This window comes from Cervus elaphus, chromosome 14 (genome assembly GCF_910594005.1).
Source record: "Cervus elaphus chromosome 14, mCerEla1.1, whole genome shotgun sequence".
In the NCBI taxonomy this organism is placed as follows: domain Eukaryota; kingdom Metazoa; phylum Chordata; class Mammalia; order Artiodactyla; family Cervidae; genus Cervus; species Cervus elaphus.
In genome coordinates, this window is record NC_057828.1 from 56,871,309 (window position 1) to 56,885,759 (window position 14,451).

At 38.2% G+C, this 14,451-nt stretch overlaps 1 protein-coding gene and 1 pseudogene across 2 annotated transcripts in view; one reads left to right on the forward strand and one right to left on the reverse strand.

Moving 5' to 3' along the window:
- ANKRD45 (ankyrin repeat domain 45) overlaps positions 1–14,451 on the reverse strand; it is a 39,878-nt gene continuing 25,427 nt past the window's right edge. For both annotated transcript variants that reach the window (XM_043923650.1, XM_043923649.1), the window contains exons 5-6: positions 13,289–13,427; positions 1–615 (exon numbers count right to left, since the gene is read on the reverse strand). In XM_043923650.1, coding sequence (XP_043779585.1) covers positions 584–615; positions 13,289–13,427 — 171 coding nt within the window. In that variant the 3' untranslated portion in view covers positions 1–583. The remainder of the gene's footprint in view (positions 616–13,288; positions 13,428–14,451) is intronic.
- Positions 6,153–6,564, forward strand: LOC122707791 (annotated as a pseudogene).

The window sequence follows — 14,451 nt, forward strand, 5'->3', positions numbered from 1 at the left end:
CCCTCTGGGTCTTCCCAGTGCACCAGCCCCGAGCACTTGTCTCATGCATCCAACCTGGGCTGGTGAGCAGAGGACTCTCATCTGAACCATCCTTAATATTTCCTTGCTCCAGAATGTCATCCCATAGCTTTCCTTTTGAGGAAGGGAGAACAAATTTTTCCTCTGGAAATGGTCAATGTGTCTTAAAAAAAAAAAAATCCCTCAATTGAAGAGAAATTCCATGCCTCAATTACACAGAAAACTGTCAGATTCTCTAAGCAGCTTTTATAACTCCCATCTGGTCTTTGTGAGTGACTCATACTCAAGTGTTCTCTGGAAGGAGCACGTGGAACTCACATTAAACTGACTTGCAAGGGCAGAGGCAAGGCCAGAAAGCCTGGACATAAGCATGCTGAATGAGATAAAACAAAACAAGCATGATTTAATTTCATATTTAAACATTTTTATAAAACCCCACATCTATTTTCTTAACTTCAGTGAGCACAGATAGGTTTGCTTTTATAGATATGGAAGACAATGTGGCCTGTTATTAAAACACATACTCAATAGAAGGTATGATCTTGACTTCTTTTCTGACCGTGGCTTACTGTACAGATTTGGCACTTTTCACTTGACCTGAAAGGAAGAAGATTTTTAAATTACATTTAATTAGCATGCTACAGAAAACAAAAATGAAGCCAGTTTTTAAAATACTGGCCATGAAATAAATCCGTATATCCAAGCCTGAAGCAGTCATTAATGAAACCCTGATGTTGGTAGGTCAATTCTCCCCCAACCTTTTTCTTTTCCCCCAATATTTAAAGCTGTGAGGTCATACTTCTCATATAAACAGTATTACTGTTCCTAATTGAGCCATTTCAGTAAACTGCTTAACCTCACATGTCTGCACTTTCTTCAGTAAAACAAAGGGGTCATTTCACAGGTTCCATCAAGATCTAATATGAAGGTGTAAGATACTGAGGTGCTCGGAGGGGATACAGAGGACCTGGGTAAAGAGGTCTGCCATACAGCAAAGTGATTCAGAGTGCGTGTGTGTGTGTGTGTGTGTGTGTATGTGTGTGTATAAACAACTTTTTCATATTCTTTCCCATTATGGTTTCTTACAGACTATAGCACCCTCTGCTATACAACAGGACCTTGTTGTTTATCCATACTATGTATAATAGTTTGCATCTGCTAATTCCAAACTCCCAATTCATCCTTCCCAAACCCCCTCCCCCACCTTGACAAACACAAGTCTGTTCTCTATGTCTGTGAGTCTGTTTTTGTTCTGTAGATAAGTGCATTTGTGTCATATTTTAGATTCCACATATAAGTGGTAACATCATGGTATTTACCTTTCTCTTTCTTACTTCACTTAGTATGATAATCTCTAGGTCCATCCACGCTGCTGTAAATGGCATTAATGCATTCCTTCTCATGACTGAGTAGCATCCCATTGTGTGTGTGTGTGTGTATGTGTATACCACATCTTCTTTATCCATTCATCTGTCAATAAACATTTAGATTGTTTTCATATCTTTGCTATTGTAAATACACTGCTATGAACATAGGGGTGCAGGTATCTTTTTGAATTATAATTTTTCTGGATGTATACCCAGAAGTGAAATTGCTTGATCATATGGCAACTCTATTTTTAGTTTTTTGAGGAACCTACATGCTGTTTTCCATAGTGGTTGCACCAATTTACATTCCTACAACAATATAGGAGGACTTCCTTTTCTCTGCTCCCTCTCTGGCATTTCTTTCTTGTAGACCTTTTATGATGGCCACTCTGACCAGTGTGAGGTGGTACCTCATAGTTTTGATTTGCATTTCTCTAATAATTAGTGATGATACACATCTTTTCATGTATCTATTAGCCATCCATATGTCTTCATTGGAGAGATGTTTATTTAGGTCTTCTGCCTATATTTTGATTGGGTTGTTTGCTTTTTTTGGTGTATGATCTTTTTTATGTGTTGCTGGATTCAGTTTGCTAGTATTGTGTTGAGAATATTTGCATCTAATTTGTCAAAAACAATGGCCTATAATTTTCTTTTTTGGTGGTATCTTTGTCTGCTTTTGGTATCTGGGTGATGGCAGCTTCATAAAATGTCTTTGGGAGTGTTTCCTTCTCTTCACTCTTTTGGAAGAGTTTGAGAAGGATTTATGTAAGTTCTTCTTTGCATGTTTCATAGAATTTTCCTGTGAAGCCATCTGGTCCTGACTCTTGTTTGTAGACAGTTTTTCATTACAAATTGTATTTCACTTTAGAGATTGGTCTGTTCAAATTATCTATATCTTCTTGATTCAGTTTGGGTAGGTTATATGTTTCTAGAAATGTGTTCTTTTTTTCTAAGTTGTCCCATTTGCTGGCATATAATTGTTTACAGTATTCTTTCATGGGTTTTTGTGTTTCTGCAGTATCAGTTGTGATTTCTCCTCTTTCATTTCTGATTTTTTTTTTTAAGATCATCTCTCTTTTCTTCTTGGTGAGTCTGGCTAGAGGATAGTCAATTTTGTTTACTCTTTCAAAGAACCACTCTTAACTTTATTGATTTTCTATTGCTTTTTAAATTTCTATCTTATTATTTCCTCGCCGATCTATATTATTTCCATTCTTCTGCTGACTTTAGGTTTTCCTTGTTCTTATTTTTTCTGTTTTAAGCAGTAGATTAGTTTATTTATTTCAGATTTTTCTTGTTTCCTGGAGAAGGCGTGTATCACTATGAACTTCCCTCTAAGAACTGCTCTTGCTGCTTCCCACAGATTTTGTATGGTGGTGTTCTCATTGTCATTTGTCTCAAGGTAGTTTTTTAATTTTCTATTTGATTTCATTGCTGACCCATTCCTTTTTTAGTAGCATGTTGCTTAGTCTCCATATTATTGATTTCTTTCTTTTCTTTTTCTATGGTTGATTTCTAGTTAAATGAAATTGTGGTCAGAAAAGATGCTTGAAATAACTTGTATACTCTTAAATGTATTCAGGCTTGTTTTGTGCCCTAGTATGTGGTCAATCCCAGAGTATACTCCATGTGCACTTGAATAGAATGTGCATTCTGTTTTTCTTTGTTTGTTTGTTTTTGGATATAATATCCTGCAAAAAATCAATTGCCTGTTAAATTTTGGCCTCCCCAGCAGCTCAGCAGTAAAGATTCTACCTGTAATGCAGGAGACACAAGTTTGATCCCTGGGTCAGGAATATCCTCTAGAGGACAACCCACTCCAGTATTCTTGCCTGGAGAATCCCATGGACAGAGAAGCTTGGCAAGCTAAAGTCCACAGAGTTGCAAAGAGTCAGACACAACTGATGTGACAACACACATGCACACACAGCATGTTGAATTTTATAATTTAGGATCTCTGTTGCCTTACTGATTTTCTGCCTGGAACATGTATTCATTGGTGTGAGTGAGGTATTAAAGTCTCCTACTATTGATATATTCCCATCAATCTCTCCCTTTACATCTATTAGTATTTATTTTATGTATTTGGGTGCTTCTATATTGGGTGGATATAGCCTCTTCTTGTATTGTTCCTTTTATCATTATATACTATCTTCATTTTTATCTCTCTTTACAACCTTTGAAGTCTATTTTGTCAGATATGAGCATTGCTACAACCACTTTCTTGTCATTTCCACTTACATGAAATATCTTTTTCCATACCTTCACTCTCAATCTATGTGTGTCCTCTGCCCTAAAGTGGGTCTCTCATATGCAACGTATTCAATTGAGTTCAGTTCAGTCACTCAGTCATGTCTGACTCTTTGCAACCCCATGGACCAAAGCACGCCAGGCCTCCCTGTCCATCACCAACTCCCGGAGTTTACCCAAAGTCATGTCCCTCTAATCGGTGATGCCATCCAGTCATCTCATCCTCTGTCGTCCCCTTCTCCTCCTGCCCTCAATCCCTCGCAGCATCAGGGTCTTTTCCAACGAGTCAACTCTTCACATGAGGTGGCCAAAGGATTGGAGTTTCAGCTTCAGCATCAGTCCTTCCAATGAACACCCAGGACTGATCTCCTTTAGGATTGACTGGTTGGATCTCCTTGCAGTCCAAGGGACTCTCAAGAGTCTTCTCCAACACTACAGTTCAAAAGCATCAGTTCTTCAGCACTCAGCTTTCTTCACAGTCCAACTCTCACGTCTATACATGACCACTGGAAAAACCATAGCCTTGACTAGATGGACCTTTGTTGACAAAGTAACGTCTCTGCTTTTTAATATGCTGTCTAGGTTGGTCATAACTTTCTTTCCAAGGAGTAAGTGTCTTTTAATTTCATGTCTGCAATCACCATCAGCAGGGATTTTGGAGGCCCCAAAAATAAAGTCAGCCACTGTTTCCCCATCTAATTGCCATGAAGTGATGAGATCAGATGCCATAATCTTAGTTTTCTGAATGTTGAGCTTTAAGTCAACTTTTTCACTCTCCTCTTTCACTTTAATCAAGAGGCTCCAAATTAAAATTAAAACTAAATTAATTAAAAGACGCTTCCTGACCTGCATACAGGTTTCTCAAGAGGCAGGTCAGGTGGTTTGGTATTCCCATCTCTTTCAGAATTTTCCACAGTTTGTTGTGATCCACACAGTCAAAGGCTTTGGCATAGTCTATAAAGCAGAAGTAGATGTTTTTCTGGAACTCTCTTGCTTTTTCGATGATCCAGTGGATATTGGCAATTTGATCTCTGGTTCCTCTGCCTTTCCTAAAACCAGCTTGAACATCTGGGAGTTCATGGTTCACGTATTGCTGAAGCCTGGCTTGGAGAATTTTGAGCATTACTTTGCTAGCGTGTGAGATGAGTACAGTTATGCAGTAGTTTGAGCATTCTTTGGCATTACCTTTCTTTGGGATTGGAATGAAAACTGACCTTTTCCAGTCCTGTGGCCACTGCTGAATTTTCCAAATTTGCTGGCATATTGAGTGCAGCACTTTCACAGCATCATCTTTTAGGATTTGAAATAGCTCAACTGGAATTCCATCACCTCCACTAGCTTTGTTCATAGTGATGCTTCCTAAGGCCCACTTGACTTCACATTCCAGGACGACTGGCCCTAGGTGAGTGATCACACCATCGTGGTTATCTGGGTCATGAAGATCTTTTTTGTATAGTTCTTCTGTGTATTCTTGCCACCTCTTCTTGATATCTTCTGCTTCTGTTAGGTCCATACCATTTATAGTGAGCCCATCTTTGCATGAAATGTTCTCTTGGTATCTCTAACTTACTTGAAGAGATCTCTACTCTTTCCCATTCTATTGTTTTCCTCTATTTCTTTGCATTGATTGCTGAGGAAGGCTTTCTTATCTCTCCTTGCTGTTCTTTGGAACTCTGCATTCAGATCGGTATATCTTTCCTTTTCTCCTTTGCTTTTCACTTCTCTTCGTTTCACAGCTGTTTGTAAGGCCTCCTCAGACAGCCATTTTGCCTTTTTGCATTTCTTTTTCTTGGGGATGGTCTTGATCCCCGTCTCCTGTACAGTTTCACAATCCTCCGTCCATAGTTCATCAGGCACTCTATCAGATCTAGTCCCTTAAATCTATTTTTCACTTCCACTGTATAATCATAAGGGATTTGATTTAGGTCATACCTGAATGGTCTAGTGGTTTTTCCTACCTCTTCAATGCAACGTAGTATAGGCTCTTATTTTTTTATTCAATCTACCATTGATGTCTTTGGATTGGAGAATTAGTCCATTGACGTTTGAGATAATTATTGATATGTATGTATTTATTACCACTTTAAACTTTTTTTTTCTGGTGACTTTGTATTTCTTCTTTTTCTTTTTCTTTTAGCTTTTCCTTTTGTGGCTTGATTTCTTTTGTATTATTCTTGTGCTCTCTTCTTTTTGGTTTTTGTGAATCTATTGTATTTTTTTGATTTGTCATTACCCTGGTTTTCAGTATGTTAACCCCTTCCTATATCTACTTGCTTTAGACTGGTAGTCAAATAGGTTCAAATATATTCTAAAGAAAGTATCATTTTCTTACTTTCCTCCCCCACATTTTATGATTTTGATGTTCTATTTTACATCTTCATGTTTATCCTTTTGCTGTTCATTGCAGTTATCATCACTTTCACAGAAAAAAATTATTTCATTTTTAAAAATCTGTGTACTGCTCTCTTCCTCAGCTCTGCATACAGAAGTGGCAGCCATCTCCTACTTGGCATCATGGCTGCCCTCAGACCCCTTGTGAAGTCCAGGATTATCAAAAAGAGGCCAAGAAGTTCATCTGACACCAGTCAAATCAATATGTCAAAATTAAGTGGAACTGGCAGAAACCCAGAAACACTGACAACAGGGTGTATGGGAGATTCAAGGTACACATCTTGATGCCTGATACTGGTTACAGGAGCAACAAGAAACCAGAGCACATGCTGCCTAGGGGACTCTGGAAGCTCCTGGTCACAACATTGAAGAATTTGAAGTGCTGCTGATGTGCAACGAATCTTACTATGCTGAGACTGCTCACATCTCCTCCAAGAACTGAAAAGACTGAAAAGCCATTGTGAAAAGAGCAGTCCAGATGCTTATTAGAGTCAGCAATCCCAACATCAGGCTATGCAGCAAATAAAATGAATAGACAGCTCATGTACACATTGTGTTTGTGTTAATAAAACCATGAAACTCAGCAAAAAAAAAAAAAAATCTGTTACTGACTCATTTAATTTATTTCCACCTGTGATTTGCTCTTTCCTATAGATTCTTGCTTCTTTTCTATTTAGAGACGATCTTTCAGTATTTCCTTCAGAACAGGTTTGGTATTGCTCTATTGTTTTACATGTCTGAGAAACTCTTGATCTCTCCTTCTATTTTAAATGATAATCTTGCTGGGTAGAGTATCCTAGATTGCAATTTTTTCCTTTCAGGACTTTCAGTATATCTTGCCATCAGTGGTAGAGCATTTGACTGCAGTATATCTTGCCACTCCCTTCTGGCCTGCAACATTTCTGTAGAGAAATCAGCTAATAGCTTTATGGAGATTCCCTTGTAATTAACTCCTCAAGAGTTGGACATGACTTAGCAACTAAACCACTTTTCTCTTACTGCCTTTAGAACACTCTCTTTATTTTTAACTTTTGCCATTTTAATTATGTTTTGATGTAGGTCTGTTTGAATTCATCTTGTTTGGTACCCTCTGTGCTTCCTATACCTGGATATCTGTTTCTTTCTTTAGATTTGGTAAGTTTTCAGCCATTAGTTTTTAAAATACATTTTTCATTCCCCTTTTTCTTCTGCTTCTGGGACCCCTATTATGTGTAGGTTGGCACACTTTATCACTGACTCAATGGACAAGAATCTGAGCAAACTCTGGGAGATAGTGAAGGACAGGGAAGCCTGGCGTGCTGCAGTCTATAGGATAACTAAGAGTCAGACATAACTTAGTGACTGAACAAAAACAAAATAATATAAAGGTCTTTTTATATTGCTTTCATTTTTTTAAAATTTTTCTTTCTGTCTGCTGTTCTGACTGGGTGAAAGTATGAAAGTCGCTCAGTCGTGTGTGACTCTTTGTGACCCCATGGACTATACAGTTCATGGAATTCTCTAGGCCAGAATACTGGAGTAGGTAGCCTTTCCCTTCTCCAGGGAATCTTCCCAACTCATGAATTGAACCCAGGTCCCCTACATTGCAGGTGGATTCTTTACCAGCTGAGCCACAAGGGAAGCCCAAGAATACTGGAGTGGGTAGCATATCCCTTCTCCAGCAGATATTCCCAACCCAGGAATCAAACTGGAAGATTTCCATTATTTTAACTTGCAGATTACTTATTCATTCTTCTACATAATCAATCTGCTACATATTGCCTTACATTCAGTTTTTATCTCAGCAAATGAATTTTCTATTTTTTTCTTGGTTCCTCTTTATAGTTTCTAGTTCTTTTTTTTTTACAGTAATCTGCATTTCTAATGAAAGCCCTGTTTAATTCATTCAGCATTTTCATTATTTCCTTTTTTAACTTGGTGTCTCTCTTGATCTTTCAATCAAAGATTAAAAATGGGAGTGATTCCTCTTATTCTTCATTTTACTTATATTTCTCTTACTCTATGAGTTTAGGAGAAACAATTATCTACTGTGGTCTTGAAGGGCTATTTTTATGTAAAAGTGTCCCTACGTAGCTTGTGTCTGTTTAATATTTTTGGTACAAGGGCTGTTTTTTAGTATGGATGCCTGCAGCATCTTTCCTCAGTGTGTGCTGGCCATTATCCCATTGACAGAAGGTATGACTGATGATGTGGTGACCATAGCCTGCACTGGACGCTGAATGGGGCCTCTTCTTTGCTCTGTGGTTGTCACAGCACTGTTAGAGTCAGGGTCTGCTCCCTAGTTGTTAGAAAAGAAGTCCCCAGATCCATTTCTAAGCTTCACTGTGGGGCAGGCAGGATTGGAGTGCTCCCACTGCAAGAAGAGTCACTGAGCATTCTTCCATTGGAGCTGTTCACCAGGGAGCACACTCGGTGATATCGCCTGTCACCCATTGTGGGGGCTCACAAAGAACACTATTGTACACATTACGCTGGGCCCCACCTCCACTGTGGGAGTACAGACAATCAGCCCTGTGTCCCTCACACACTATGTTCACAAAGCCACTAATGCAGATCCACAGGCGCCAATTCACTGCAGTCAAGCACCGGGGCCACAGTAGTTGCACGACTGGGAGATATGGAAGCAGCCCAGACCCCAGCCCCACTTTCATGAGCATGCACACACAAAGCCCACAGCTGCTAAAGCCAGACCTATCCCAGCCACAGGAGCACCCACTATCCACTTGCATGTCCCAGAGGCACTGAGTTACAAAGCTAGCAACAGTATTGTGGATCATACAGCCATTGGGGAGAGGGCTCTGCTTTCAACTCTGCCTCTAAGTGTGGGCATCCTTCCATACCCGCAGAGTTCACACAGGCAGCTCTGAGAAAGAAGCACCTATGGCAGACCCCACCACCCCCTTCACTCCTGCATTAACAATTGGGTTTAAAGGGTGGTGCAGGCCAGCCATGAGACTGTCAAAAGTGAGGCTGCTATGATGGGCCCTGTCCTTCCTTTTGTACACCTCTTAACAATGGCATTTCACTTCTATGGCAGGCTGAGCTTCTTCCACGTACACCTCTGGTTTTGGTCCATACAACACTCTAGCCCCTTCAGCTTGTTTTCACAAGGCTAACCCCAGTTCTTTCCCCAAGTCTGTCCTCTGAAGCTTGAGTTTCAGCACACAGCCTATGCGCATACCAGCAGGTACATGTCTCTGACTGGGGACTGCAGCAAGGTAGTACAGGCCCTCTGTGCTTGTTTCTCTCTGTTCTGCCTGCTACAAACTGACTGCTGTGTTTTCCTCCAAACCTCTGAAGTTCCCTTTCTGTCCTGGGTGATCTCACGGCCAGTGTGACGACTTCCTAGGGCATGGGTACCTTTCCTCTTTTGCAGTTCTCTCCCAGGGACACAGATCCTGTCCTGCTTTCTTCCTTCTTTTTCTCTTATCCTACCCAGTTACATGGAGATCTTCCCTGCACTTCTAGGTTTTCTGCCACTTCTGACATTTTCTGCCAGTGTTTAATAGTTATTCTGTGATAACTGTTCCACAAGTAGATGTATTTCTTATGGATCTGTGGGAAAAGGTGAGCTCCATGTCCTTCTATACCACTATCTTGATTGAAGCCTCTGCAATTCTTTCCCAGAGGTGATAAGGGAAAGAGAAGTGATTGTTGGGCCAGACTAACAATAGTGATAGCTCAGGGAAAGGTGGGAATTGACTGTATAAGCATCTTGACCATCTCCTTCCTGGACTACACAGGTCTCACTCCCTCTGGTCTCTTCTGCCTCCAATCCATTTTGCAAGGAAACCCAGATTATTTTCCACTACTTAATCCCGCATTTTTCCTACTCCAAACAAAGCCTTTAATGGCAACCCGTGGCCCTGAAAGTAAAGCCCAAACGTCTAAGCTTATAATTCAGTACTTTTAATAAAATGATCACAAGCTAACTTTCAACCTTATTTTCTACTCTTCCCTAATTCAGACTCAACTACAATCAGCCATAAGGGTACTGACCACTTCCCTATTTCCATATTTCAATTTTTCATCATCATACTGTGCTTTCATTTCATAATTCCCTATATACTCCACCCTGGCTACCTATCCTTCTAGGAAATTCCTCTTTCTTCATGATGCTTTCTCTTTATGTTTAGGCCTCCCTGAATTACACAGCATTTAGCTTATCCTTTCAAGTATACATGTTTACTCACAAACTGGGTGATGGACTCCTGAAAGACAAGAACAATGTAAAGGTATCTATTTCCCTTCAGGGACCTAAGAGAGTGCAGTGGGTATGCTCATTCAATATTAGATACAGATGGCAAGGGACAGTCTGTCATACTACTGAGGATACATTCAGTACCTCAACTTTTGAAAAACCACAGTTCCTTCTGATAAACATAAATATCTTAGGTATTGGGTTTTCACATTCAAAAGAATGAAGTTGTTTCCTACCTGACACCATAAACAAATAACAACTTAAAATGAATCATAGACATGTTTAGACATAAGAGTCAAAAAACTGTAAAAGTCTTACCAAAAAAAATAAATAAATAAAAGTAAATCTTGGAGACCTTAGACAAGGCAATGTTTCTCCAACATGACACTGAAAGCACAATCAACAAGAGGAAAGATAGATAAATTAGATTTCATCAAACTTAAAAACTTTTGTGCTTCAAAGAACACAATTAAGGAAATGAAAAGATAATTCACATAATGGGAGAAAGTATTTGCAAGTTATATACCTGATAAGAGCCTTATACCTAAGATATACAAAGAACTTTGACAACTCATCAATAAGAAGAAGAATACAAACATGTGGAGACTAAACAACATGCTGCTAAAAAAACCAATGAGTCAATGAGTAAGTCAAAGAGAAAAGCAGAGAATACCTCAAAACAAATGAAAATGTAAACACAACTTTGCAAAATCTACAGGCTATAGAAAAGGAAGTTCTAAGAGGAAAGTTTAAAGCAATACAGGAATACATCAAGAAACAAAAAATATCTCAGATAAACAACCTTCTTTTAACTTCACATAAAAGAATTAGAAAAACAAAAAAAGCCCAAAGTCAGCAGATGGAAGAAAAAAAAAAAATCAGAGAGGAAATAAATACAATAGAGACCAAAAAACTATAGAAAAGATCAATGAAATCAGTAGTTTTTTTAAATAAATAAAATTGATAAACCTTTAGCCAGACTCATCAAGAAAAAAAGAGAACCCAAACAAACAAAAGGAAATGAAAGAGGAGAAATAACAACTGATATCACAGAGATATAAAAAAGTCATAAGAGAATATTATGAACAGTTACATGCCAACAAACTGAACAAACTAGAAGAAATGGTCAAATTTCTAGAAACATAAATCTTCAAACACTAAATCAAAAACAATTTGAACAGATCAATCAGCAGTCATGAAATTGAATTTTTAATTTTCAAAACTTCTAGAAAGCAAAAGACAGAACTGAATGTCTTCACAAGAATTTTACCCAACATAGAAAGAAGAGTTAATTCCTATCCTTCTCAAACTATTCCAAAAATTGAAGATGAGGGAATACTCCCCAATTCATTCTTTGAGGCCATCATTATCCTGATACCAAAACCAGTCAAAAATAACTTCAAAAAAAAGAAAATTACTGGTCAATATCTCTGATAGACTATATCTCAGAAAGTCTTGTCAAATACTATATACAATTACTTACATGTGGAACCTAAAAATTTTTTGCAAAAAACAATGCATGTAATAAAACTAATAGACTCACAGATATACAGAACAAACTAGTGGTTACCAGTAGGAGGGGAAAGACAGGAGGGGTAAAATAGGGGTAGAATAGTAAGAGATATAAACTACTACGCATAAAATAAACAAGCAACAGGGATATACTGAACAACATAGGGAAGTATAGTCATTATTTTGCAGTAACTTTAAATTCTATTAAAATATTGAATTACTATGTTGTATACCTAAAACTAATATATTACAAATCAAGTATATAGTTCAATTAAAAAACAAGGATGACAACTCAACTTAAAAGAAGGCAAAGGATTCAAAAAGACATTTCTCCAAAGAAAATATGCAAATGGCCAGCAAGCACATGAAAGAATGTTTAACATCATCAGTAATTAAGGAAATGCAAATGGGAACTACGTTAAGATACTTCATACCCACTAGAAGAGCTAAAAAATATTTTTAAGATAATAACAAATATTGATAACAATGTGGAGAAAATTGGAATCCTTATATATATTGCTTATGAAAACAGAAATTTGGAAACAATTTGGTAATTCCTCCAAAGGTCAGAAATAGAGGTACCATGTGACCCAGCAATTCCCCCTCAAAATACAGACCCAGAGAAATGAAAACATGTGGCCACATAAAAGTTTGTACACAAAAGTTCACAGCAGCATTATTTATAATAGTCAAGTGAACAGAAACTCAAATGTCTAGTAATGAATAGATAAATTTGAATCCACACAATGGACTATGATTTAGCAATAAAAAGGAATACTGACATATATTACAACATGATGAACCTTAAAAACATTATGCAAAGTGAAAGAAGCCAGACACAAAAGGTGACAGACTGTATGACTCTCTGAAATGTTCAGAACAGGCAACCCATAGAGATAAAAAGTAGATTAGTAGTCGCCAGGGACTTGTGGAACCAAGGAATGGGTAGTGACTACTAACGGGTATGGTGTTTCTTTGGGGGTAGTAAAATGGAGAAATTATGCAGTAAAATTAGACAGTGAAAATATATCGAAAACCACTGAATTGGACATTTTTAAATGGTGAATTTTATGGTATGAGAATTCTATCTCAATAAAGCTGACAGCTTTAAAATCTTAGGTACACATGCCACCAAGATTCTGACAGTGTACCTTCTCCAATGACAGTACAGTATTCCCACAACAGGCTTTTCAAACTATAGACTTTCATCACTGAAAAAACAAAATTTTTTTCAAATTCTGCCTCTCTGTCTCCTTCAAAGGCATGCTTTCTGGTTGAAAATCATTAGTCAAAACCATAGCAAATTACATAAAATTAAATGATTAGTGACGGTAATAAGATTAGTACTAGACATTCTCTATAGAAATAACTCAGTCATTATTTTTAGCTATTAATATTGGAACTGAATGAAACTGAGTTATGGATTAGAGCTTATAATAAGGTTAATGGTTACTTCATGAAGATTGTTGAAATCTGATTATCTCAGAAATAACAACACTGAATCTAATTTTTATCCAATTTCAATTCATTTTTATCCAAAACTTACGTGGTGTAGCCATTTTCGTGAAGATAGGAGTCACAATATCTTCCAATTGCTGTTTCTGCTCAAAGAGCTCATTAATGGAAGCTTCCAAATGGGTTTCCAACCACTCATTTTTTACACGGCATGCACTGAGGAGGATATTCTAGAGACAGAAACAAGGAATTTACTTTCCACTTGTTTATTTAAAAAAGAAACTCTATATTATCTCTAAACCAGCACTGTGCAACAGAACTTTCTGTGATGATGGAAATGGTCACAGAAATATCTGCACGGTCTAATACAGTCACCATTAGAGGTATATAGCCAGTGAGCGTTAGAAAAGTGGCTGGTGTGACTGAGGAGTTGAATTTTTAATTTTAATTAATTCTAATTTATAGTCACATGAGGCTAGGAGGTACTGTATCTGCCAGAGCAGCACTAACACTAGTGAAATGTGTGTATAATGAAACTCATTAATCTAGAGTCATGATGCCTTGGGCCAGTCTACATCCTCTCCCTATTTATTTATTTTCAGTGAGCTCTGTATGGCAAATAGATGGGGAAACAATGGAAACAGTGACAGACTTTACTTTCTTGGGCTCCAAAATCACTGCAGATTGTGACTGCAGCCAAGAAAATAAGACACTTGCTCCTTGGAAGAAAAGCTATGACCAACCTAGACAGCATATTAAAAAGCAGAGACATTATTTTGCCAAGAAAGGTCCGTCTAGTCAAAGCTATGGTTTTTCCAGTGGTCATGTATGGATGTGAGAGTTAGACTATAAAGAAAGCTGAGTGCCGAAGAATGATGCTTTTGAACTGTGGTGTTGGAAAAGACTCTTGAGAGTCCCTTGGACTGCAAGGAGATCCAACCAGTCCATCCTAAAGGAGATCAGTCCTGGGTGTTCATTGGAAGGACTGATGCTGAAGCTGAAGCTCCAATACTTTGGCCACCTGATGTGAAGAACTGACTCATGTGAAAAGACCCTGATGCTGGGAAAGATTGAAGGTGGGAGGAAAAGGGGACAACAGAGGATGAGATGGTTGGATGGCATCACCAACGCAATGGACATGAGTTTGAGTAAACTCTGGGAGTTGGTGATAGACAGGGAAGCCAGGCGTGCTACAGTCCTTGGGGTCGCAAAGAGTTGGACACGACTGAATAAAGAGTCAGACATGACTGAACA